Raw genomic sequence first — 27,215 nt, forward strand, 5'->3', positions numbered from 1 at the left:
GTTTGAAAAGCATTCCAGGTGAAGTTGGTTGAGAGAATGCCAAGAGTGTGCAAAGCAGTCATCAAGGCAAAGGGTGGCTACTTTGAAGAATCTCAAATGTAAAATATATTTTTTATACTTTTTGGTTACTACATACTTTTTGGTTACTACATTATTCCATATGTGTTATTTTATAGTTTTGATGTCTTCACTATTATTCTACAATGTAGAAAATAGTAGAAATAAAGAAAAACCCTTGAATGAGTAGGTGTGTCCAATATTTTGACTGGTACTCTATAGAAATCTTACCAAAACTGAAAATAGACATTTCCCTTAAATTACCCTATTAGGAGACTGAAATGTTTTGTACTCGATAGATTTTGACAAAAATGAGAATACTCTATATCAAATCAGATCAAATGTATTTATATAGCCCTTCGTACATCAGCTGATATCTCAAAGTGCTGTACAGAAACCCAGCCTAAAACCACAAACAGCAAGCAATGCAGGTGTAGAAGCACTGTGGCAAGGAAAAACTCCCTAGAAAGGCCAAAACCTAGGAAGAAACCTAGAGAGGAACCAGGCTATGTGGGGTGGCCAGTCCTCTTCTGGCTGTGCCGGGTGGAGATGATAACAGAACATGGCCAAGATGTTCAAATGTTCATAAATGACCAGCATGGTCCAATAATAATAAGGCAGAACAGTTGAAAATGGAGCAGCAGCACGGCCAGGCGGACTGGGGACAGCAAGGAGTCATCATGTCAGGTAGTCCTGAGGCATGGTCCTAGGGCTCAGGTCCTCCAAGAGAGAGAAAGAAAGAGGGAAAGAGAGAATTAGAGAGAGCACACTTAAATTCACACAGGACACCGAATAGGACAGAAGAAGTACTCCAGATATAACAAACTGACCCTAGCCCCCCGACACATAAACTACTGCAGCATAAATATTGGAGGCTGAGACAGGAGGGGTCAGGAGACACTGTGGCCCCATCCGAGGACACCTGAAATCCTCTAGATAGTAGAGGGGAAAACCGGACAGGGCCAAAGCACAGCCCCCACACCATTAGAGGGATATCTTCAACCACCAACTTACCATCCTGAGACAAGGCCGATTATAGCCCACAAAGATCTCCGCCATGGCACAACCCAAGGGGGGGGGGGAAACCCAGACAGGAAGATCACATCAGTGACTCAACCCACTCAAGTGACGCACCCCTCCCTGGGACAGTATGAAAGAGCCCCATTAAGCCAGTGACTCAGCCCCTCCAATAGGGTTAGAGGCAGAGAATCCCAGTGGAAAGAGGGGAACCGGCCAGGCAGAGACAGCAAGGGCGGTTCGTTGCTCCAGAGCCTTTCCGTTCACCTTCTCACTCCTGGGCCAGACTACACTCAATCATATGACCCACTGAAGAGATGAGTCTTCAGTAAAGACTTAAAGGTTGAGACCGAGTTTGCGTCTCTTACATGGGTAGGCAGACCATTCCATAAAAATTGAGCTCTATAGGAGAAAGCCCTGCTTCCAGCTGTTTGCTTAGAAATTCTAGGGACAATTAGGAGGCCTGCGTCTTGTGACCGTAGCGTACGTGTAGGTATGTACGGCAGGACCAAATCAGAGAGATAGGTAGGAGCAAACCCATGTAATGCTTTGTAGGTTAGCAGTAAAACCTTGAAATCAGCCCATGCCTTGACAGGAAGCCAGTGTAGGGAGGCTAGCACTGTAATAATATGATCAAATGTATATTCTCTGCCACTGATACAATGTAATTAGACATATGCAATAGCTTGGGCCTGCCTAAAGTTTTGGTGATGTTGAGCTTTTACTCAAGGCTACGTGTGTTATTAACATGTGATATGATATGTGAAGTATCCTCGAAATATGAAAAAATTAACAACAGTAGAGCAGTAGATTATATGTTTGTGTATAAGATTAACATGCTGTAATATAGACCTGGTTTCAAACAATATTTGAAATCTTTCAAATACTCTCAGTTTTTGGTTTAACCTGCCTGCAGTGCCACTTGGACAGAGTTTGCACTTTTGGGACTCTTCCATTGACTCCATTGCGCCAGCCAAGCGTAATCAAACACAGGTAAAGTATTTGAACGATTTCAACTAGTTGAACCCAGGTCTGGCTCACATGCTGTTGTAGTGATTAATGTTTCTTAACTGCACTAATATGGTCATGTTGTTGGTCGTGGGTCTCTTAGCTTTGGGTAAGTCTTACAGTTGTTGTGTGACAGTGACGTCAACCAAACGTTACATGCAGCCATAGCATAACATGTTTGCAGAGGATAATGTGTATCCTAGAAAACGGCTCACACAGCAGTTGTTGTCTGTAGCTCAGTTGGTAGAGCATGGTGCTTGTAACGCCAGGGTAGTGGGTTCGATCCCCGGGACCACCCATACGTAGAATGTATGCACACATGACTGTAAGTCGCTTTGGATAAAAGCGTCTGCTAAATGGCATATGTATTTTGAGGCTCATTATGGACACACAGGACATGGCAGTGTTCTGTTCCATTGTCCTCTGTACTGACCTATCCAAACAGGCAATAACAGAGACAACCCTGCAGCGATGGGATTACTAGGGTCCACCCTCACCAACACAAATCATTGCATGCTAACCTTTGCTGCACAACACTGACGTGGCAACAGATGTTTAAATGGACTGACGTTCCTCTAATGGAGAATGATTGTCACATGACGAGACCACATGACGCCTGACCATTATGATGTAATGATAGTAAACACCACAGCCAAACAAACAAGGCAAAAACTAAGAACAGCTCAATATTGTTTCCTAAGATTGCATCTATAATTGTTTCTTTAACACAGCAACAATGCATAGCTCATTTAAAAAAAAACACACACTTGTCAAAATGTAAGACTCATCTTTTTTAGTGGGAGTCGGCAGCAACTCAGTTACTGGGTTCTGCCATGCTATTCATTCATTCACCCTCCCTTCAACTTCAAGCAGGCTCCGCTACACATCACATCACCAGGCTACTTGTCCCTAAAAGCTTGGGTGAAACGCAAAACAATAACATTTTCTTAATTTGATAAATGATTAAAATCCTACATCCAGTAGGTTGTTTAAGGCTGGGATGATTTGAGATCAGTGATTAATATAATACAGTCAATAAACAACTTTCCCCAAGCAGGGCATTCTGGTCATAAGGTCTGAGTACCATTGAAATACTTTTAACCTTGAGATGCTAATGCTTTTGGGCACATTCAGCAAAACTGGAGCAATGTAATCAACAACAACAAAAAATCTTTCTCCCCTTTTCAGACAACTACTACAAAGTGGAGGGAGCTAAGGATGCCTTAATATGTGGGGACGGGAGTGATGCTGGGTAAGTGACACTGCTCTTTCTCCTCGTTCTATTGCTAAAGAAAATGACAGTGAACAATAGCCAATCAATTTGAATGTGCATCACTGTGAAGAGAGGTTAGTACCATTCTGTATGTGTTGTAGCCAGCTCCCCTCTTGTTGATCTTGTTTGGCATGGTAAGGAACAAAAACAGAGAAGGGTTGGCGAAATACCAAACAGACCGGACCACCAGGCTAGTGTGACGGTGGCTTGTACTGTAGATGGTTTAACCATAGCCTCATGATCCATAGCCTCATGAACCTTAGCCTCATGTTGTATGCTCTAGTCTAGTACATGCTGTTGAGCAGTACCAGAGGATGTCACAAAGGGGCCCTGAGGTTAGGGTTTAGGTGGCTGAGATGATGCCTGTCGCTGTGTGGCTAAGTCAACAGAGATAGCCTGGCTCTGAGGGTGTGAGTCAGCAAGACGGAGTGATGGTCGACTGATGGCGACTCAGCTGCCCTCAGGCTGTAGAGAGAAGACACCATGGGCTTATCAACCACCATCCATCCTGTGAGAGCCAATAGGCTTTAACAAGCGAGTGGGCCTTGACAGTGACTTTAACTATGGTTGCGTTGCTAATATGCCAGAACTGGTTTCCTCAAACTATGCTTGATGAGTAACCTTGCATTGGACGGGAATATGTGTTAGCACTAATGTGTGTTTAGGCTTTAGCTCAGGGGGATAATGCGTTTTTGAGTCATGCAGATTGACACTGGTGCGCTACACAGTAGGCTTGCAGATCCAAGAAGGACCGAATCCCGCAGTTCTTTGTAGATATTTTTGCTGTCATGATGCGTGGACCCCAAGTTATATAGCACAGTTGGAGTAATGTGTATAGAAGTAAGCCCAGCTACCCCATTAAGGAGATGCAAAGATGAGCCAAGGGACCTAATTTGGGGAGCAAACAGGGTAAAAAAAATGCTTTTAGCCATACCACTCTGGACACGCCTGGTCAGGGTTGGGCCTGGTTAGTACTGGGATGGGAGACTGCCTGGAAATACCCGATGCCGTAACCAAAAAATTATAATATATATACAGTACCAGTCAAAAGTTTGGACACACCTATTCATTCAAGGGTTTTTCTTTATTTTACTATTTTCTACATTGTAAAATGATAGTGAAGACATCAAAACTATGAAATAACACATGGAATCATGTAGTAACCAAAAAAGTGTAAAACAAATCAAAATATATGTTATATTTGAGATTCTTCAAAGTAGCCACCCTTTGCCTTGTTGACAGCTTTGCACATTTTTGGCATTCTCTCAACCAGCTTCACCTGGAATTATTTTCCAACAGTCTTGAAGAAACTCTCACATATGCTAAATGACTTAAATGTAAATGTAAATGTATGCTGAGCACTTGTTGGCTGCTTTTCCTTCAGTCTGCGGTCCAACTCATCCCAAACCATCTCAATTGGCTTGAGGTCGGGTGAATGTGGATTGTGGAGGCCATCCACAACACTCTTTTGGTTACTACATGATTTCATATGTGTTATTTCATATTTTTGATGTCTTCACTATTATTCTACAACGTAGAAAATAGTTCAAAATACGGAAAAACCCTTGAATGAGTAGGTGTGTCCAAACTATTGACTGGTACTGTATATATAAAATAAGTAAGCCTAGCTTATAAATAGTCATTTAGTTCAACTAATATCTTTGGTGTGTGTCACTTTGACATTGGATAATCTTTATGTTTTAAGGATTGGGGCCAACAAAAAATAAATAATAATATCTCAGAAATTAATAGTAAATTTACAATTCCTTAATATATCTCCCACATTCACTGAAGTGAAACGACATTGACCTCATCCCAAAATGGATGTATTCTGGACCAGGATTTGGCAATTGGGAGAACATGCATGTTGCATGGCTGGGGGGTAAATCACCAAACGTGTCGGCTCATCACCCTGGCCATGAGTGTGACATGCTAGTACCCGGCTGACCTCTGGATGACAGTATGAAGGGTTGAACCATGGGAGACTGCAGTTAGGATATCAACATGTGACCTCTGACATCACTTGTGTACTGTGTACATTTTAGGACACCCAGTGGCAATTGTATCCATAGAAAGAAGGCGAGCCAGAACACAACTACACTGAGCATGCAACAGTGAAAAATGTGTCCATGAAGTGTGGCATCTTTCTTAGCCATTAAGCAACAACATGATGGTCACTTTCAGGGAGGATAAAGGGGGCATCTTTAATATTCCTCAAGTTAACATCAGATGGCAACTTTCCGAAACATTCTAATCTTGTTCTGAGACATTCTGAATCCCATTCTCAGCCCAACTACCCATCAAATGAATGTACTTTACATAGACATGGAACTAATGAATGCCCTCAACACTAGCATGACCCGTCATGCCAACGCTCTAATCCTGTAACGCCAAGTGATTTTGGAGCAACGGGCAGGAGTGGCAGGATAGGAATGCCAGGGCTAAGATCTAGGGTTTTACAAAGTAAATAATACCCATCTGTATTCTGTTGGGTGCCAAGCTCTAATGTGCCCCACGGTTTCCATTTTGCTCCAACCACAAACACAGACAAAATAGTCCCCACTTTCAATTTAATCTCCTAATTTTATACTTACAAAATAATGACGGAAAATGAATACCAACAACATTTCATCCATGTCTTTTCCAGGAACTCACACAGGAAATCACACAGGCAGTCTCCATCAAATGAAAGCCTCTTCCAATGCCCTCAATGTCGCGTGATGCTATCTCATGCTTTCAACACCCCCCCACCACAAAGGGTTAAAAAATGTTCTTTAAAAAGCTGCTGTAATTGATACCGGGATATTTCAACATTGTAATCATCCCCCCTCCCTCTTTTCTTTACAAAAATTCCTGTGAGACAGGGAATCTATTGGAGATGTAATGGAAAGTAGGTAAAACATACTGGTCGTGTGTTAATGGGCGAATGCCTAAAGGGAGAGCAGAGTAATGGCCCCTTGGGGTGAGTTATGGCGGGCTGGGGACACGGTAAATGTAACATCTGCCTCCAGCCACACGGAGACAAAGGATGTATTTGTCTGTCTCTCTGAGAGATAACAGCCAATCCAATCGCACGCTCCAGCTTGTGTCCACAAATGATAAAACAGCCAGGCTCTAAGCTTTGTCTGTCTGGTGCATGGTCATTGGTCCAAAGTTCTGATTTATGCAGCGTTCAAGTACTAGTCGGAACTGGGAAACTCTGACTTGCTAACTGGTTGTAGTTATACATGTTCCACGTTCAACTAGTTAGCAAGTCGGAAATGATCAAGTTTTCTAGTTCCGACTAGCACGTGAACACGGCATAAATCAGCTTGGAAGTTTGGTGACCAATTAGTCGCTATATTTTAGCCATTGATTCAATTTAAATGGAACAATAAAGGTATTAAATACTGTGGCCTTACATGGCCTTAAATAATGTCTAATCTTCATTTTTTTGTGCTATGATTTCTTACTCTTTAACAAAATGCCAAACACCAATCTAAGTGGTCAGAGGATGGAACTGCCTCGAAAATGTTAAGTGAAATACACTGTATATACAAAAGTATGTGGACACCAATTCAAATTAGTGGATTTGGCTATTTCAGCCTCACCCATTGCTGGCAGGTGTATAAAATCGAGCACACAGCCATGCAATCTCCATGGACAAAGATTGACAGTAGAATGACCTTACTGAAGAACTCTTTCAATGTGGCACCGTCATAGGATGCCATCTTTCCGACAAGTCAGTTCGTCAAATTTCTGCCCTGCTAGAGCTGCCCCAGTCAACAGTAAGTGCTGTTATTGTGAAGTGGAAACGTCTAGGACAACGGCTCAGCTGCAAAGTAGTAGGCTACACAAGCTCACAGAACGGGAACACCGAGTGCTGAAGCGAGTAGCATGTGAAAAAATGCTTATTACCAAGTTCTAAACTGCCTCTGGAAGCAACGTCAGCATAATAACTGTTAGTCAGGAGCTTCATGAAAAGGGATTCCATTGCAGAGCAGCCGCACACAAGCCTAAGATCACCATGCGCAATGCCAAGCATCAGCTGGAGTAGTGTAATGCTTGACGCCATTGGACTCTGGAGCAGTCGAAACATGTTCTCTGGAGGGAGGAATCATGCTTCACCATCTGGCAGTCAGACTGACGAATCTGGGTTTGCCAGATGCCAGGAGAACGCTACCTGCCAGAATGCGGAGTGACGACTGTAAAGTAAAGGTAGAGGAAGAGTAATGGTCTGGAGCTGTTTTTCATGGATCGGGCTCGACCCCTTATTTCCAGTGAAGGGAAATCTTAACACTACAGCATACAATGACATTCTAGATTATTCTGTGTTTCCAACGTTGTGGCAACAGTTTGGGGAAGGCCCTTTCATGTTTCAGGATGATAATGCCCCCATGCACAAAGTGAGGTCCATAAAGAAATGTTTTGTCAAGATCGGTGTGGAAGAACCTGACTGACCTGCACAGAACCCTGACGAACACTACGATCCAGGCCTAATTGCCCAATATCAATGCCCAACCTCACTAATGATCTTGTAGCTGAATGGAAGCAAGTCCCTGCAGCAAAGTTCCAACATCTAGTGGAAAGACTTACCAGAAGAGTGGAGGCTGTTATAGCAGCAAAGGGGGGAACAACTCCATATTAATGCCCATCATTTTGGAATGAGATATTCGATGAGCAGGTGTCCACATACTTTTGGTCATGTAGTGTATATAATATGTGTTATTTTTCTGTAGAGATGATCTGAGATGAAATGTTAAACGCCATTTCTGAGCTTGTATTAACACAACACCCTTTAAGATAAATACATGGCAGACAATGGTATTTGTTTGTCTCTGTGGTGTTTGTTTACTGGTCTGGCTACCTCGGTCTCATAGGGTCAATGAAGGTCTGTAGAAATCAATGCTCCCATAGGCTCGTCCCACATTCAGCTGGTCACTGGCTGTCACTCACTGGCACCTTTTCTTGTCAATCAAAATGGACATGGATCTGGGCCAATATTTATCAAACTTCTGAGAAAAAAATGCTTGATGACTACGGCCCAGGTCTTCCGTAGAACTACTACTGTCCCTTATCAAACCAGAAGAAATAAACATTCTATTTAATATCCCTTCCAATACAAAATCTCTGTCATAGATTGACACATACATTTAGGCTGGTTTCACTCAGTACAAATACAATAGACATGAGCAGTTATATCTGGCATTCCAAATGGGGGATGGGGGTGTAGGGGTGTGTGTGTGGTGTGTGTGGGGGGGAGAGGCAGCGGGAGGGGGGGCTAGTGGGTTTGCCCCTCCACTCTAGTCACATTTGATCCTTTTTAAGCTTTTTGGCTTCACTCTAATGGCTTTGTTAATGGCTACCCTGACTGCAAAGTGAAGATTATTGCCTCTCACTTACCTCCACCTTTTTGCTCTCCCCCACCCTAGGCTCTCTGTATGTGCCATGTTCTTAATGAACTCTTTTTATTTCTCTGACTCCAGTTCTACTTGATGAGTCATCAAATTGAATGTAACAGCTCTCTAATTGCATTTATATCAAGTGCAAGTTGAAGGGCCTTTATTTTTGTCGATATTAATGCTGGCTAGCTTTGCTGTTGACATTTTTTTCAAATGACATTCACTGGCCTATATCGTTAGGGTGGCGATTCAGAGAGGCTTCACAGAATACTTTAAGATAGTCCTCGGGTATGCTAACAATTGTGCCGTTATTGCCCAGTTATGATACCAGCTGAAGGACTCCTTTGATGATCTGGTCTTTTCTTAGTACTGTAAATATTCTTATTATAAAAACCCATCAGCAGGCATGTATTACACTGGTGTAACATGATGTTCATTAAGATACGAGGTAGTATAAATCAACTGTAAGTAGGATGTATTTTAGATGCTTTAAATGTTACATGAGTATGTCCGCCTCCTATTTTTTGACCCGGTTTACCTCAAAATAGCCCATTAGAAACAGAACAGGAAGTCATATGGCGCGTGATTGTTTGTTCGTTTCTCCAGACCTTTTACTTGATTGCCAGGTGACCTAAGAGAACTCAAAAATCTATGAAATAATTATGCAAGGAATCTAAACTTTTTTGTAAATGCATGAATAACATGGGAAATATTGTATGGCATTTTAACCTAATCAAACAATCCGTCCTAATCTACACAAGCTACACTGGGAACAAGAAAATGCATAAAATACCACATAAATCATGACAAACCAATGAGAGACCATTCCACATCCTCAGGAGAGGTCACAGAAAACAATCTCAGTGGGCAACAACCTCCTGGATACTGTTGCTATAGACATGTTAAATACTTTCATTCTCATAGACCTCAGTCCTAGAACTCTCTAATATTAGGCTAACTGGTTGTAATGTCAACTTTTGTTTTTCTTAATGGTTTGGGGATGAAGACATAATGGTTTTTTTGAGATGAGGGGGGCCTAGCATTATGGACGCCTTGAGCAGATAGACATGTATTTCAGAAAAAAATGAAACTTACATTTCCAGTGAATATTGTAATTTTGTTAAAACACGTCTTATGGAGTGACAAAATACAGACCCAAACTATTCGTTTTCGTTCTTGACGTACACATTGCGAGCATCATTATTTCCAGTGTATGAATCGTAGTTCTCTTTTTTTTTGTGCTGATTATCATCCTCTTTTGCTGATGTGTTCACTCTGCCTGTTTCAGTGCCTGAGGAGGAAGCGTGGTTGTGTAAGAGCTAAAGCCTATTGCAGAGTTCTTCATCACGATCCGGTTCACACAGAAAACAGAAGAAAATTGACTAAAAAAGGGAGGGACAACCTCGATTTGACCAATAAGAAACACGCATTTACGTTTTCCACTGCAAAATGTTAAATGTTTTCGTTTGCAAACTTTAATGAAGGACTCAGCCTGGCTATTCCTAGCCTGTGGTTGGTCACTCGGTGAAGCAGCCTGGGCAGAATCATGGATCATATTCAATAGGGCACACAATAGTAAACTAAAATGAACATTTCTTGTTGGACAAGTCTATGTAGTCCCTCCCTATTTCAGTTAGCTTTCTTCCATTTTGTGCCTAACGAACACTGACTTGGTAAACCTGGGCATAAATCTGAGCAGTGAGAACATCAGGTTTAGGAGGGCAGCTTCCTCTCCCAGCCAGGCTTTGAAGCCTTCCCCACCAGGCTTTGTTGTTTCACAGGGTGGAAGGGTTGGAAGGGGTGACTCAACTCACAGCCAAGCCAATGTTCCCTCCACAAAGTGACTGTAGGAAACACTCCCCTGCTCCCACTTCTGTTCACTTGTATGTTGTATCCTATCATCTATTGGAGCTCATCTGTGGCTGGGATAAGAGGGAGAGGGATGGGGGCGAGGGGGGAGGGGTCATGTCTGATCTGATGAACACACATCAGAACTGTTGTTTGTCATATGGGCCATGTACTCAGATATAGAGATCTGATGTTTCAATTCATCCTCGCCAGCTGATTTGATACTTTTAACAGCCTACTACTACCATTTATTCCAAGTGTACCACATCATCACTGTTTTGCTGCTGTCAATCTGTTTGGCCTCTCTTTTTCTCGGTACTATTGTCAGTGGAGTACTGATGCTTCCTTGACAGTTTCCAAGGTATTAGGTCTACAGTAAAGACCAAACTGTACATCCCATCTAACTTTTCAACAGCGTGTTGTGATGAACCGTCAGGTAGTCACTATCCTCACAGGGATATAGTTCATCATCAACCAACCGTCCCACAACCCACCCGCCCCTTCCCAGATCCTCTTAAAGGGATAGTTACCGGGGCTCACTGCTGGTGCCAAAAATAGCTCCATGTCAGAATGCCCAGTGCCCTGGCGAGAGATAGGATAGCGGTCGATCGCACCCCCAGCTGCCGGAGTGCTGAGAGAAAGCAGTTACTCTGACAGATACTCTCAGTGACTCCTCTGTGTCAGGGTTCATCTCTCTCTCTCTCTCTGACAACAATACAACACGTTACTCATCACAACACAAACCCCAGGCGGCGTTTCGATTGCTTGTGTCCTATAAAAGTGATCTGATTCTGTGGATGTTTCATGTTTGAGGCTCAGCAACAGCTACATTTGTGTGACTGCTGTAGTGACACGTTCTGTGCAGTCCAATTAGACATAGGATGCCATTTACCAAACTTGGTACTTTTAATTACAGGGTGAGGCATTGTTAGGTTATAGCAATCCTTGGCACTCTTTCCTGGTTTTCCTGTAAGGTCATAAGAATTTATGCCCCTATAAAAATAACAAAACATTATTCTGCTACCATATTTTGGTGGGTGTACATGCACCCATGATAAAAATGTACAGAAAACACAAAAAGGAAAAACAATGCTAAAGGATATTCTGCAGTTCAGACATGTCATGCCGCCGTATGGGAATTGTATGTGTGGTGGGTTTGAGGCCTTCCGTTAGAAGCCTCCCGGGGGTCTGAAGTGGGGCATGTCCATTGACACGTCCGCCAGATACACAGAGAGGTGTCTGGTGGGTGATAGCGCCCATCGCCCCACACCCTCACACCCTCCCTCCGCATGCCGCAGCCACGGCCAAGGCCGCTGACAGACAGGTGTTGCCTGGCCGGTCAAACAGGCTGTGGTTGTGGTGGGCATTGCAGGGATGGGTGAAGGGCTGGGGTGGTGTGAAGGGGAGAGGGATTGGCGTGATAGCAGGTTGGTGGCATCACGCTCTTCCTGACGCCCACCCGTTTCACCCCCCTATGCCCCCCTAACCCGGTCCACGTCTGAAGAAGCCGGGGGTCGGAGTGACTCACCTTTTTGTCACAAGAATATGGGGACGGTTTCTAACGTGAGGTGGCATACATTGGCATTGCAGTGCCGTGGCATTGCTTTGAACTTACGTCACACTCCCTGGCTCTTGAGCTGTTTCTTACACAGTTAGTCATGGAAATGTCTAAACCAGTTCCACTATGTAATGTACATTTGAAGAACAATCACAAAATACTCTGATAAGCTTATAAACTGTAAATTACATCCGTGATATTTCAGCTTATTGAATTAGTATTATCTGTACCACACAATGGGGACGACTGGTACGGGACCTTGTCGCATGGATAAAGCTCAAGGCCTGTGGACACGGTTATTTATCTTAATGGCCACCCTTCGCTAAGATAACAGGCGTGGGATGAGCTCACTGTGCGGCAATGACAAGCCAGTGAATGTGCATGAACTGTACACACTAAGGAGGCAGCATATTGGCATGGGATCCAATCTGCAGCATCATTTTATCCAGTATGACCTTGTTTACGTTTTTGTAGTAAAGGAACATATTTGGGCCTACTGACAGAACAAAAAATGCAACATGCAGTTTGGTATTTGCTCTATAAGATCTACATTAGTTCCTACGGTTTAGGACCTTGATTCTGGGTCAAACATGACATTTTCTTGATGTTTTCTTTCTGTTTTCTCTACAGGCATTGCCCAGATGGGTTTGAGTGTCTTGAAGGCAGGAAGGAACCCTAACTATGGTTACACCAGCTTTGACAGCTTCGGTTGGGCGTTCCTCTCCCTCTTCCGGCTCATGACACAAGACTACTGGGAGAACCTCTATCACCAGGTCAGTATGGACACCAGGAAATGACCAGGTTCATTTAAAATAATATCCACATACAGGTAAGATCATTGGAAGAAAATAAGTATATTTGTTTACAGTAATGTATTTAAGGTCTTGGAGGTCTTCTACAATCTTCCACAATCTTTAACCTAAGCTTAAACCAACATTAACTTGCAAAAATCAAACCCTCTGTCTTTTATAACATACTTTTTGCCAAACCATCCATCCATCTATCGATCCATCCCTCCCAAGACTCTGCGGTCAGCAGGGAAGACCTACATGGTGTTCTTTGTGGTGGTCATCTTCCTGGGTTCCTTCTACCTGGTCAACCTGATCCTAGCTGTTGTGGCGATGGCCTACGAGGAGCAGAACCAGGCCACCATCCAGGAGGCCTGGCAGAAAGAGAAAGAGTTCCAGCTGGCCATGGAGCGCCTCAAGAGGGAAGCGCAGGTAAGACGTAAGGTTTTACGACATGGAATTTAAGCGTTGATGCTTTCGACATTGGGAATTTGGACCGTAGACATTTCTTTCAATTGGTTAGCTGGTATGGGAGTTTAGTACATTTTGAATGACACAATATGCTGAAAAAGGACTATGCCTATTTGAGCTGACCCTTTGCATGTCCTACTCAGAAAGCTCAGGATACAGAATCCTTGATGTCCCCGGAACTGTCCCCGGGCCTGGCTCTCCCTGACCACAAGGAGGTGCAGAGCAGGAGGAGAAGTCTGGAGGAACTGGTGGAGGAGGTAGAGAATGGGGGAGACGTGGAGAAGGGATACGTGACGACGTTGAAGGTGGATACAGTGGATGGGGGCAGGGTGAATATCATCACCTTGCATTCTTAATGGGTTCAAATTTCATCATGATGTTTCAACATGGATAAAATACTATGGATAAATACAAACATTCTGAATCTAATAGTATGCTTTCAGGTTTTGTAAATAGGTACAGCACCAGTCAAAAGTTTGGACATACCTACTCATTCAAGGGTTTTTCTTTATTTCTACTATTATCTACATTGTAGAATAATAGTGAAGACATCCACACTATGAAATAACACATATAGAATCATGTAGTAACCAATCAAAGTGCTAAACAAATCAAAATATATTTAAGATTCTTCAAAGTAGCGACCCTTTGCCTTGATTACAACTTTGCACACTCTTGGCATTCTCTCAACCAGCTTCTTGAGGTAGTTACCCGAAATGCTTTTCCAACAGTCTTGAAGGAGTTCCCACATATGCTGAGCACTTGTTGGCTGCTTTTCCTTCACTCTGCAGTCCAACTCATCCCAAACCATCTCAATTGGGTTGAGGTCTGGCGATTGTGGAGGCCACGTCATCTGATGCAGCACTCCATCATTCTCCTTCTTGACCAAATAGCCCTTACACAGCCTGGAGGTGTGTTTTGGGTCATTGTCCTGTTGAAAAATAAATTATAGTCCCACTAAGTGCAAACCATATGGGATGGCGTATCGCTGCAGAATGCTGTGGTATCCATGCTGGTTAAGTGTGCCTAGAATTCTTAATAAATCACGGACAGTGTCACCAGCAAAGCACCCCCACACCATCACACCTCCTCCCCCATGTTTACGGTGGGAACCACACATGCAGAGATCATCCATTCACCTATTCTGCGTCTCACAAAGACACAGCGGTTCGAACCAAAAATCTCAAATTTGTACTCATCAGACCAAAGGACAAATTCCCACCAGTCTAATGTCCATGTTTCTTGGCCCAAGCAAGTTTCTTCTTATTATTGGTGTCCTTTAGTAGTGGTTTCTTTGTAGCAATTTGACCTGATTTCCGCAGACTCCTCTGAACAGTTGATGCTGAGATGTGTCTGTTACATATACTCTGAAGCGTTTATTTGGGCTGCAATCTGAGGGGCAGTTAACTGCTGATTTCTGGGGCTTTTAACTCTAATGAACTTATCCTCTGCAGCAGAGGTAACTCTGGATCTTCCATTCCTGTGGCGGTCCTCATGAGAGCCAGTTTCATCATAACGCTTGATGGTTTTTGCGACCTCATTTGAAGAAACTTTCCAAGTTCTTGAAATTTTCCAGATTGACTGACCTTCATGTCTTAAAACCTCTTGAAACTAGGGGGCACTATTTTTATTTTTGGAAAAATAACGTTCCCAAAGTCAACCGCCTATTTCTCAGGACCAGATGCTAGAATATGCATATAATTGACAGCTTAGGATAGAAAACACTCTAAAGTTTCCCAAACTCTAAAAATATTGTCTGTGAGTATAACAGAACTGATATTGGGGTCCTTCTGTAGCTCAGTTGTTAGAGCATGGCGGTTGTAATGCCAGGGTAGTGGGTTCGATTCCTGGGACCACCCATACGTAGAATGTATGCACACATGACTGTAAGTCACTTTGGATAAAAGCGTCTGCTAAATGGCATATATTTATATATATATTGCAGGCAAAATCCTGAGAAAAATCAATCAGGAAGTGACTCTTATTTTGAAACACCTGTCTTTCTATGCATCCCTATTGTCCATTGAAAGGGATATCAACCAGATATCAATCCTTTTTCTGTGACTTCCCTGAGGTGTCTACAGCCTTTAGACATAGTTTCATGCCTTCATTTTGAAGAATGAGCGTAAACGACTACATTGCGTAAGTGGCCAGCTGAGGGCTCTCAGAGTGATTCTTGCGTAAAAGACAGGGGTAGTCATTTTTCCTCTCGCTCCTACTGAAAAGCCAATTGTCCCAGTTGATATATTACAGAATAGATATTTGAAAAACACCTTGAGGATGATTATAAAAAACATTTGCCATGTTTCTGTCGATATTATGCACATAATTTGGATTTTCTTTCGGCATTGTCTTGACCGCTATTTCCGGTGGATTTCTGAACATAACGTGACCAACAAAAGGAGGTATTTTGGGTATAAAAATAATCTTTATGGAAAAAAATGGACATTTGCTGTCTAACTGGGAGTCTCGTCAGTGAAAACATCCGAAGATCCTCAAAGGTAAACGGTTAATTTCATTGCTTTTCTGATTTTCGTGACCAAGCTTCCTGCTGCTAGCTGGACATAATGCTATGCTAGGCTATCGATAAACTTACACAACGTTTGTCTTGCTTTCGCTGTAAAGCATAATTTCAAAATCTGAGATGACAGGGTGATTAACAAAAGGCTGAGCTGTGTTTCACTATATTTCACCTGTGATTTCATGAATATGAATATTTTCTAGTAATTTTTTTGACCATTGCGCTATGCTAATTAGTGTAGTTGCTGACAATTCTCCCAGATCCGGGATGGGTAGTTCCAAGAGGTTTTAAAGTAAGGACAGACTGTCATTTCTCTTTGCTTATTTGAGTTGTTTTTTTCATAATATGGACTTGGTCTTTTCCCAAATAGGGCTATCTTCTGTATACCAACCCTTTTTAAAAATGTTTTATTTAACTAGGAAAGTCAGTTAAGAACAAATTCTCATTTACAATGACAGCCTACCCCAGCCAATCCCTAACCCAGATTACACTGGGACAATTGCCCTATTGTACTGTATCACACGGCCGGTTGTGATACAGCCTAGAATCAAACCAGGGTCTGCAGTGACGCCTCTAGCACTGAGATGCAGTGCCTTAGACTGCTGTGCCACCCTACCTTGTCCCAACACAACTGATTGGCTCAAACGCATTAAGAAAGAAATTCTACAAATTAACTTTTAACAAGGCACACCTGTTAATTTTAATGCATTCCAGGTGACTACCTCATGAAGGTGGTTGAGAGAATGCCAAGAGTGTGCAGAGCTGTCATCAAGGCAAAGGGTAGGTACTTTGAAGAATCTCAAATATAAAATAAATTATGATTAGTTTAACACTTTTTTGGTTACTACACTATTCAGCATACCACCCTGCATACCACTGCTGGCTTGCTTCTGAAGCTAAGCAGGGTTGGTCTTGGTCAGTCCCTGGATGGGAGACCAGATGCTGCTGGAAGTGTTGGAGGGCCAGTAGGAGGCACTCTTTCCTCTGGTCTAAAAAATATCCCAATGCCCCAGGGCAGTGATTGGGGACACTACCCTGTGTAGGGTGCTATCTTTCAGATGGGATGTTAAATGGGTGTCCTGACTCTCTGAGGTCATTAAAGATCCCAATGCAGTTATTGTAAGAGTAGGGTTGTTAACCCTGGTGTCCTGGCTAAATTCCCAATCTGGCCCTCAAACCATTACAGTCACCTAATAATCCCCAGTTTACAATTGGCTCCTTCATCCCCCTCCTCTCCCCTGTAACTATTCCCCAGATTGTTGCTGTAAATGAGAACGTGTTCTCAGTCAACTTCACCTGGTAAAATAACAAATTAAATTTAAAAAGAATTCCATATGTGTTATTTTATAGTTTTGTGTCTTCACTATTCTTTTACAATGTAGAAAATAGTAGAAATAAAGAAAAACCCTTGAATGAGTAGGTGTGTCCAAACTTTTGACTGGTTCTGTATATACGTATATATTTTGGGATATAGATTTTTCTCCCCTAATAAACTACTGAATTCAATGGCAATCCTAATTTGTAAAATGATTATCTGATATCCAGGGTTTGAGTCAAGTATCTTACTCTTTTCGAACATAGGACTTCCCTACCATATATCCCACTTAAACTTCTTCTCCACTCCCCCACCAGCCGACACATCCACTCCTCGCCCGCACCATCTCCACGCGTACCAGACGAGGCAGCAACATCAGCATCTTCAGCTTCCGTCCCCGGAACAAAGACTCAGAGGGTGACTTCGCCGACGACGAGTTCAGCATCCATGGGGACAATGAGGGAACACACAGTCGTACTGGGTCTCTGGTGATCCCATGGAGCACCAGACGCAGGCCCAGTACCTACAGCACCGGCAGCCGGGGTTCCCAGGTCTTCCTCAACGTCAATGGGAAGCTGTTCGTGGCCATGGACCAGAACGGGGTCACCCCACAGGGGCTCCCAGCCTGCATCATGGAGAAGGTCAAGGAGGAGAGTGTGAGCACTGGGTTTCTGAGTTGTGTGTGTGTGTGTGTGTGTGTGTGTGTGTGTGTGTGTGTGTGTGTGTGTGTGTGTGTGTGTGTGTGTGTGTGTGTGTGTGTGTGTGTGTGTGTGTGTGTGTGTGTGTGTGTGTGTGTGTGTGTGTGTGTGTGTGTGTGGTTGCGTATGTGCATGCATCATGGGAAATCACCCTGTGGATAACTGGTGATACTACTGTGGCAAAAAGCTGTATCAAAGGAATGGCCACAGCTCATATCCTGTAGAGTAGACTCAGGACTTAGTAGCCTCAGGCTGCCTGGAGTCACTGGCCAAGACCTCCGTGACCTGATACAGCCAACAGCTCCCTCTTCCCCGCTAGGCTACTCAACATTAACACAACACACTGTTTCATTTGCAGTTTCAAAACAGATGATTCACACTACCCCGCAGGGATGTTAGCAACTGTGTAGGAACGGAAAAGGGAAGAGCCTAAATGCCTAAAAGGGAAGAGCCTATTTTCTCTAATACTAAATGGATCACTTGCCATGCTATCACTGCCGTGTGTGTGTGTGTGTGTGTGTGTGTGTGTGTGTGTGTGTGTGTGTGTGTGTGTGTGTGTGTGTGTGTGTGTGTGTGTGTGTGTGTGTGTGTGTGTGTGTGTGTGTGTGTGTGTGTGTGTGTGTGTGTGTGTGTGTGTGTGTGTGTGTGTGTGTGTGTGGTTTTACTATCCTTGTAGGTACCAGAAGTCCTCATAAGGATAGTAAAACAAGAAAATATTTTGCCAGGCCCCACAAGGCATATAGCTATTTTAGGGTTAGGGGTTAGGGTTACAATTAGAGTTGGGGTTAGAATTAGGGTTAGGGGTTACATTTATGGTTAGCAGTTTGGGTTAAGGGTTAGGGAAAATATGATTAATCAAATGTCTGTCTGTCTGTCTGTCTGTCTGTCTGTCTGTCTGTCTGTCTGTCTGTCTGTCTGTCTGTCTGTCTGTCTGTCTGTCTGTCTGTCTGTCTGTCTGTCTGTCTGTCTGTCTGTCTGTCTGTCTGTCTGTCTGTCTGTCTGTCTGTCTGTCTGTCTGTCTGTCTGTCTGTCTGTCTGTCTGTCTGTCTGTCTGTCTGTGTCTGTCTGTGTCGGTCTGTGTCGGTCTGTGTCGGTCTGTGTCGGTCTGTGTCGGTCTGTGTCGGTCTGTGTCGGTCTGTGTCGGTCTGTGTCGGTCTGTGTCTGTCTGTCCAAATAAAGGACATGATGGTCCTCTTTCCCAGGAAACAGACTGCTCTCAGAACAGACTGCTCCCAGATTAGCATGCTTGTCAATGCACTCCAATGATCCTATATCCATTACTCTCTCCCAGGAAACAGACTGCTCTCAGAACAGCATGGTTGTCAGTGCACTCCAATGATCCTATCACTATATTACTGATCCTTCTTGATATATCTTGTTCATTCTCTCACACACATGCACACACACACTCACGTAAGCATGCACACACACACACACACACACACACACACACACACACACACACACACACACACACACACACACACACACACACACACACACACACACACACACACACACACACACACACACACACACACACACACACACACACACACACACACACACACAGCTAGCAAAAGTGTGTCATGTAAACAAATTATGAAATAGAAAGCTACCAATCTAAAGAAATTAACCAACCGGTTTGTCTATTTACCACAAACAAAAAGAACAAGTACAGTTCATTTATAGTCATCGGTATTGTGCTCTGGAGGTCAATACAGTACACTGCAATATCGCACCCAAAGGACTGGCCAGGAAAGGCACTAAAATCACTGTGTTGCTGCTAATCCAGATGAATAGTGGTGGAAGGTTATTGAGAAGTGTGTGTGCACGTGTTCGTGCGGGCTTGTGCGTGTGTGTGAGTGGCACAGACGCCAGGTTGTCTCGGAAACGCAACCATGGCAACGCACAGTAGCAACAGATGCTAAATGAATGTTGGTGGTGGTGGCGATGGTAGGGCCACAAAGGAGTCGAAATGGTGAATGGTCTTGTGGTGGGTTCCTTACTTGCCAAACAGTGAGTGGGTGGTTTTATGTGAGCTCTGACACTGGGGATGTGCGTCACTCATGCCTGCCAGCCCGACTACCTGGGAGACCAATAAGACGTTATGTAATCATAGAGGGAGGCTGAATTGTGTCAGGGAGGCTTTGATTGGACTACCTTTAACCCCTGTCACTCACACCATCATGGATACATACAGCTGGGAGGTAACTAGTTATAAGGATATCACATGGCTCTATAGGGATGATTTGTGTGTGTGTGTGTGTGTGTGTGTGTGTGTGTGTGTGTGTGTGTGTGTGTGTGTGTGTGTGTGTGTGTGTGTGTGTGTGTGTGTGTGTGTGTGTGTGTGTGTGTGTGTGTGTGTGTGTGTGTGTGTGTGTGTGTGTGTGTGTGTGTGTGTGTGTGTGTCAGTGAATGTCTTAGATAACTGTCACCACCCTGCCTCTATCCTGAATCATGTTCCAGCCATTGACCCAACATAAATTGAAAAGCCTGTCTGTGGGCTCAATGTGAGATGTGTGTGTGTTAGCATAGCCTTGCCTAAGTGACTGCTGTGTTCAACAGCATGTGTGTGCTTGTGTGTGCATCTCCATCAGCCTGTCCTCTGGGAGGCGGCTTGACTGACAACTGGTGTTTAAAAAAAATGGTACATTTTGATGCGTAAATATTTCTGGTCCTCTCTCCATGGCTGCTGTGTTTGTTTCATTGACTTATTGATCCCATTTAGTATGAGTAGTAGACATTGCTAAGCCTGCAGGGAGACAGAGAGAGCTTTATGACATAAGATATGAGTGGTGCTTTACGATGTACAATATGAGCTATGTTTTTAGCCAATAGAGACATCCATTAATATTATCTGGTTAGAGATAGAGAATTACAATCTGTCATCTTTGAATTTGTCTTACTAGTGCCGTTTCCATGGTAATCGGACAAGACAAGTTATTAAATGAAAAATTATAGAAGTATAAAAACATAATTACAGCACTTGTACTAGAAGTGCAGTATATTTCCTCAGATGTGGTTTCCAATCATTTAGTATTTAAATAAATGTACAATTAATATAGATTAAATTATGTCCTGAAATGATTATGCAAAGACTGAACTGAAGGAGAGTGAGATACTTGTTTAAGCTGAAACCCTGACACATGACTCAGTCATTTCATAATCACTTGCTGAGAATATAGATTACGTTTGACTGCATAGAATAATCTAAATATGGCTCACCAATATGGCTGCCTCTCCTCACCAATATGGCTGCCTCACCTCACTAATATGGCTGCCTCACCTCACTAATATGGCTGCCTCACCTCACTAATATGGCTGCCTCACCTCACTAATATGGCTGCCTCTCCTCACTAATATGGCTGCCTCACCTCACTAATATGGCTGCCTCACCTCACTAAATATGGCTGCCTCACCTCACTAATATGGCTGCCTCACCTCGCTAATATGGCTGCCTCACCTCACTAATATGGCTGCCTCACCTCACTAATATGGCTGCCTCACCTCACTTATATTGCTGCCTCTCCTCACAAATATGGCTGCTTCACCTCACTAATATGGCTGCCTCATCTCACTAATATGGCTGCCTCGCCTCACTAATATGGCTGCCTCACCTCACTAATATGGCGGCCTCATCTCACCAATATGGCTGCCTCTCCTCACTAATATGGCTGCCTCACCTCACTAATATGGCTGCCTCACCTCACTAATATGGCTGCCTCTCTTCACTAATATGGCTGCCTCACCTCACTAATATGGCTGCCTCACCTCACTAATATGGCTGCCTCACCTCACTTATATTACTGCCTCTCCTCACAAATATGGCTGCTTCACCTCACTAATATGGCTGCCTCATCTCACTAATATGGCTGCCTCGCCTCACTAATATGGCTGCCTCACCTCACTAATATGGCGGCCTCATCTCACCAATATGGCTGCCTCTCCTCACTAATATGGCTGCCTCACCTCACTAATATGGCTGCCTCACCTCACTAATATGGCTGCCTCTCCTCACCAATATGGCGGCCTCATCTCACCAATATGGCTGCCTCTCCTCACTAATATGGCTGCCTCTCCTCACCAATATGGCTGCCTCTCCTCACCAATATGGCTGACTCTCCTCAATAAAGCAACACCTCTTTTTGCCAATATGGCTGCCTCTCCTCACCAAAATGGATGCGTCTCTTCACCACTACAACAGTTCTCTTCTCCAATATGGCTGCCTCTAATGTCCAGTATGGCAGCCTCCCCTCACCAACATGGCAGCCTCCCCTCACCAATATGGCCACCTCTCCCTTACCAATATGCCTACCATTCTGTCTCCTCCAGGGGCCAAACTCCAGCACTGAGTTGAGCACCATGCTCCTGCCTCACCCGGTGTCCAGAGAAGAGCATGTGCAGAGGGACCGAGCTCTGAGTGCGGCCAGCTATCTCACAGATGCCTTGGAGGGTAAGGGGCCTCTGTACCTGTGTTTATTTTGGCCCTCTTTTTATTATTTAGTCTAATTTTAGTCATTTTGACAAAAATATAATTAAGTCACATTTTTGTAATTTGAAGAAGTATTTAGTCTAGTTAATGTCAAAATGCCGAAAACAGTGGGCCATTTTAGTCAACTAAATGCCCTTTCCTTTTAGTCACATTTGATTCACATCACATTAACCTACAGTAAACATAAATGACTGACTTCAATGTGCACACAATACATAGCCTTGCCATACCAACATATTTTTCTTTATATCATCCTATCGCATCTCTTCCAAACACCAAATAGGCAGAAGAGCACATTACTCTGCAGCAGATAAAAAATCACACCCATTAACATACTGTAGCTACAATATATTGTAATCAAAGTTCTGTCATACAGTACGTGGTAGGTCTGATATGTTGCAGTAAACCAACTAGCTAGCATTATCAATCTGTTACAATCTGTTTTTACCTGAGCATATACAGTTTATTGGGATCTTTCAGATGTGTCTTGAGATTGGTAGTATATTTCCCCATCAACTTGTGGGTGCAAATGCTGTCTTCTCCTGTGGAAATGTGGTATTTGGTCTTGTTTGTTAACGTGGAGTTAAATGGCTCACCCCCTTTTCTACCGGGAGCTTGTACCAAAGGGCGAGTAGCCATCTTATTTGTATCAATGATTTGTTGCCACCAGATTGGAGAACGGTTGCCAGGCAAAGAGGTGACCTGGGCATGGTATTTATTTCCCACCAATGACAGCATCACAAAGTTGCAATTAGAAAGCCTTACAATTCTGCTAATGTCATGCATGCTTTTGATTGGACCAAACAAATATCACTGAAAGCTCTCAATCTCTCCAAAAACTCTTGTCCAGTCCACTTAGTAGTCAGATTTGAGTCACATAGATAAGTTTCAAGTTTGATGTTTTGAGTTTCAGGTTTTAATGTCACATGTACAAGTACAGTAAAATACCTTTCTCGGGTTAGTGCCAGTACCATATTAACAATGTGCAGAGATGCTGGAGTGATATGGAGGTAGATATGTATAGGCTTAAGGTGACTAGGCAACAGGATATAAGATTTTCAGAGTAGCAGCAGCTTGTATGTGTGGGTGTGTGTGTGTAGAGTCAGGATAAATGTATGTGTGTATTATGTGTGAATGTGTAGATGATGGAGTGAGTGAAAATCCCACAGATGAAGAAGCCGGATGTGGAGGTCCTGGGCCGACGTGGTTACATGACATCTGCGGTTGTGAGGCTGGTTGGAAGTACTGCCAAATTCTCTAAAAGGACGTTGGAGGTGGCTTATGGTAGAGAAATTAACATAAAATTATCCGACAAGAGCTCTGGTGGACATTCCTGCAGTCAGCATGCCAATTGCATATTATGGTCATGTTCCCACAAACTCTGATAGCCACTGGTCTCTGTGGACCATCAAGGTGACCATTGAGTGAGCACAGGAGCTCCTCATATCTGCTGAAGCTTGAGGCTGTCCTCAATTGTACACAGTCCGTGCCTATGGACTAGATAGAGGGTGACATTTCAGCAGAAGCCACAGTGCAACACGACACCAATAAGTAAATACATCAGAGACGTCACACGTTAGAGGGCCTCCCAGCTTCATCTTCAGCCTCCGTTGAGCTGCCGTCAATCTTCATCAAACTCCTCATTAGGCACCCAAGCTTGGCCCTACCAACAAACATCTGGAAAAGGCATACTGTGCTAACCTTCCTGAAGAAAATGCATAAAGAGGACATTTTTGGTGGAATTTCCAATTCAAGTTGGATTTTCAGAGAGTAGTCTAAGTAGTCTAAAATCACCACTGAGGGAAGATAGAAAAGTGGATAAGTAGCAGAGTGTACATTACTTAGACATGGAACAGTCTCTTACACCACAATGGCAAAGTGTGAATTTTAAAAGTGTAACCTCCCTCTCTCTTCTCCCCATCCTAGAACTGGAGGAGTCGCGTCAGAAGTGCCACCCGTGCTGGTATGAGTTTGCCCACAAGTACCTGATCTGGGAAAGCAGTCCGCGCTGGCTGCAGTTGAAGGCGCTGGTCAAGGTGATGGTGATGGATCCCTTCCTGGACCTAGCCATTACCATCTGCATCGTGCTCAACACTCTGTTCATGGCCATGGAGCACTACCCCATGACTGACGAGTTCAACGGCATGCTGTCCATAGGCAACCTGGTAAGTGGAGAGGATAGGGCACGAGGGTCAGCCTTGGCGGTCACACGTATGCCTTTTTGCTGTTGTTGCTATTGTTTTTTGGCCACCACCCTTTTTGAAGTATCTTAGTCTAGGTTCAGAGTTTTTCCTGGTTATATTAGTTAGTCAGGCAGCTTTGGGCAGAGGGGCTCCGGCAGCTCTGGGCAGAGGGGCTCCGGCAGCTCTGGACAGGCGGGAGACTCCGGCAGCGCTGGAGAGGAGGAAGGCTCCGGCAGCGCTGGACAGACAGGAGCACCTGTACGGATGAGCCGGAGAGACAGCCTGGTGCGGGGGGCTGCCACCGGAGGGCTGGTGCATGGAGGTGGTGACGGATAGACCGGACCGTGCAGGCGCACTGGAGCTCTTGAGCACCGAGCCTGCCCAACCTTACCCGGTTGAATGGTCCCGGTCGCCCTGCCAGTGCGGCGAGGTGGAATAGCCCGCACTGGGCTATGCAGGCGAACCGGGGACACCGTGCGTAAGGCTGGTGCCATGTAAGCCAGCCCAAGGAGACGCACTGGAGACCAGATGCGTAGAGCCGGTTTCATGGCACTTGGCTCGATGCCCACTCTAGCCCGGCCGATACGCGGAGCTGGAATGTACCGCACCGGGCTATGCACCCGCACTGGGGACACCGTGCACTTCACAGCATAACACGGTGCCTGCCCGGTGTCTCTTTCCCCCCGGTAAGCACAGTAAGTTGGCGCAGGTCTCCTACCTGGCTTCGCCACACTTCCTGTGTGCCCCCCCCAATACATTTTTGGGGCTGCCTCTCGGGCTTCCTTGTCAGCCGTGTTCCCTCATATCGCCGGCTCCTCTCTCCGGCTGCCTCTGCTCTCCTAGCTGCCTCCACCTGTTCCCATGGAAGGCGATCCTTTCCCGCCAGGATCTCCTCCCAGGTGTAGCAACCCTTCCCGTCCAATACATCGTCCCATGTCCATTCCTCTTTGCGCCGCTGTTGCTGTTGCCCGTTACCACGCCGCTTGGTCCTGTTGTGGTGGGTGATTCTGTCAGGGATTTCCTCCTCTTCTTCCGAAGAGGAGAGGCAAAAAGGATCAGAGGACCAATATGCGGCGTGGTAAGTGTCCATGGTTCTTTTAATACGTAAATGTACACATGAACACTACAAAACAATAAACATGGAAAACCTAAACAGTCCTATCTGGTGCAAACACAGAGACAGGAACAAGGACAATCACCCACAAAACCCAACACCAAACAGGCTACCTAAATATGGTTCCCAATCAGAGACAATGACGAACACCTGCCTCTGATTGAGAACCATATCAGGCCAAACGTAGAACTAGACAAACTAGACATGTAACATAGAATGCCCACTCAGCTCACACCCTGACCAACCAAAACATAGAAACATACAAAGCAAACTATGGTCAGGGTGTGACAGGTAGGTAGGGAATGAATGAATGACAGACACACGGCACAGACACTATCAGCCTAAATTGAAATTTTGATTTATTTTGACATATTCTATTATTTTATATTGCGCTAATTTCCTGTAAGTGGACAGTATGTGTTATTACGTTACACAAGCTGACGTTTCGACCACATGGAAATGAAGGCAATTACCTTTTTACCTCAGATTAGTGAAGTTTGGTCCTGCTTTAAATAATTTTCAGCTTATAAACTCTTCATGTTTTAGTCTCAACATCACATAAAACCTGATTTCCCCCTAATCAATATGAGTGATAAATTTTCACAACTGTTTTGGTGCTCGTTAAAATAAATACAAATAATATTGTGGCATGTGTAGGTATGTCAGAGTCTATGTGGGTAAGGCGGAGTCAGGCGCAGGACACAGAGATGAGTAATAATAGTAATTTACTCAAAAATAATCTTCCAACAATGAGAACAAAAATCCAGAATCACATAAACGAGACAACTGACAACAATAAACACGCACAAAACCACGATGGCTCCGGAGGGTTAAATAGGGAAATAATTACAACGTAATGGGAACCAGGTGTGTACAATACAGACCAAACAAATGGAAAAATAAATGTAGATCGGTGGAAGCTAGAAAGATGGTGACGTCGACCACCGAACGCCGCCCGAACAAGGAGAGGCACCAACTTCGGCGGAAGTCGCGAAAGGTAGTACATTTTATAATTATGTTTTCAATATATCATGAACTATTTCTGCATATTGATTACTGATTTGGACACTTAAAAACTGTGTTTTGATTCATTTTCAAAACAGAGTTTTGTCATGGGCTATTTATCAAAAGTTATTGTCAACGGGAACCAGCAACAGCATCATTTTCAACTTATGTTTTAGGAATATAAATTTAACTTTCAATATTAAATTGAAATAGTATTCCACTAGATTAGGCAATAACTGCTGAATGAGTCCAAAAATGTCATGTGATTTATTTATTTTGATGATCCATCAGAAATCATGAAAACAGTTTTAGAACGGAGTTGTGTGGAGATCGAAGAAGGCTGTTATATGCACAGTGCCTTCAGAAAATATTCACACCACTTGACTTTTTTCACATAATCTTTTGTTACAGCCTGAATGAACTGTGTATTAAATTCAGATTTTGTGTCACTGATCACACAAAATACCACAGTAAATGTTTTGA

The 27,215-nt window shown here is 43.9% G+C and overlaps 1 protein-coding gene across 1 annotated transcript in view; it reads left to right on the plus strand.

Annotated features, from left to right (window-relative positions):
- Positions 1-27,215, plus strand: part of scn5lab (sodium channel, voltage gated, type V-like, alpha b) — a 216,934-nt gene that overhangs the window by 83,595 nt on the left and 106,124 nt on the right. Inside the window, 8 exon segments of the mRNA XM_046355765.1 lie at positions 3,271-3,334; positions 12,773-12,803; positions 12,805-12,915; positions 13,165-13,362; positions 13,545-13,730; positions 17,555-17,893; positions 22,271-22,391; positions 24,357-24,595. Of these exon segments, the coding sequence (XP_046211721.1) occupies positions 3,271-3,334; positions 12,773-12,803; positions 12,805-12,915; positions 13,165-13,362; positions 13,545-13,730; positions 17,555-17,893; positions 22,271-22,391; positions 24,357-24,595 (1,289 nt within the window).

This window comes from Oncorhynchus gorbuscha, linkage group LG07, assembly GCF_021184085.1.
Source record: "Oncorhynchus gorbuscha isolate QuinsamMale2020 ecotype Even-year linkage group LG07, OgorEven_v1.0, whole genome shotgun sequence".
NCBI lineage: Eukaryota > Metazoa > Chordata > Actinopteri > Salmoniformes > Salmonidae > Oncorhynchus > Oncorhynchus gorbuscha.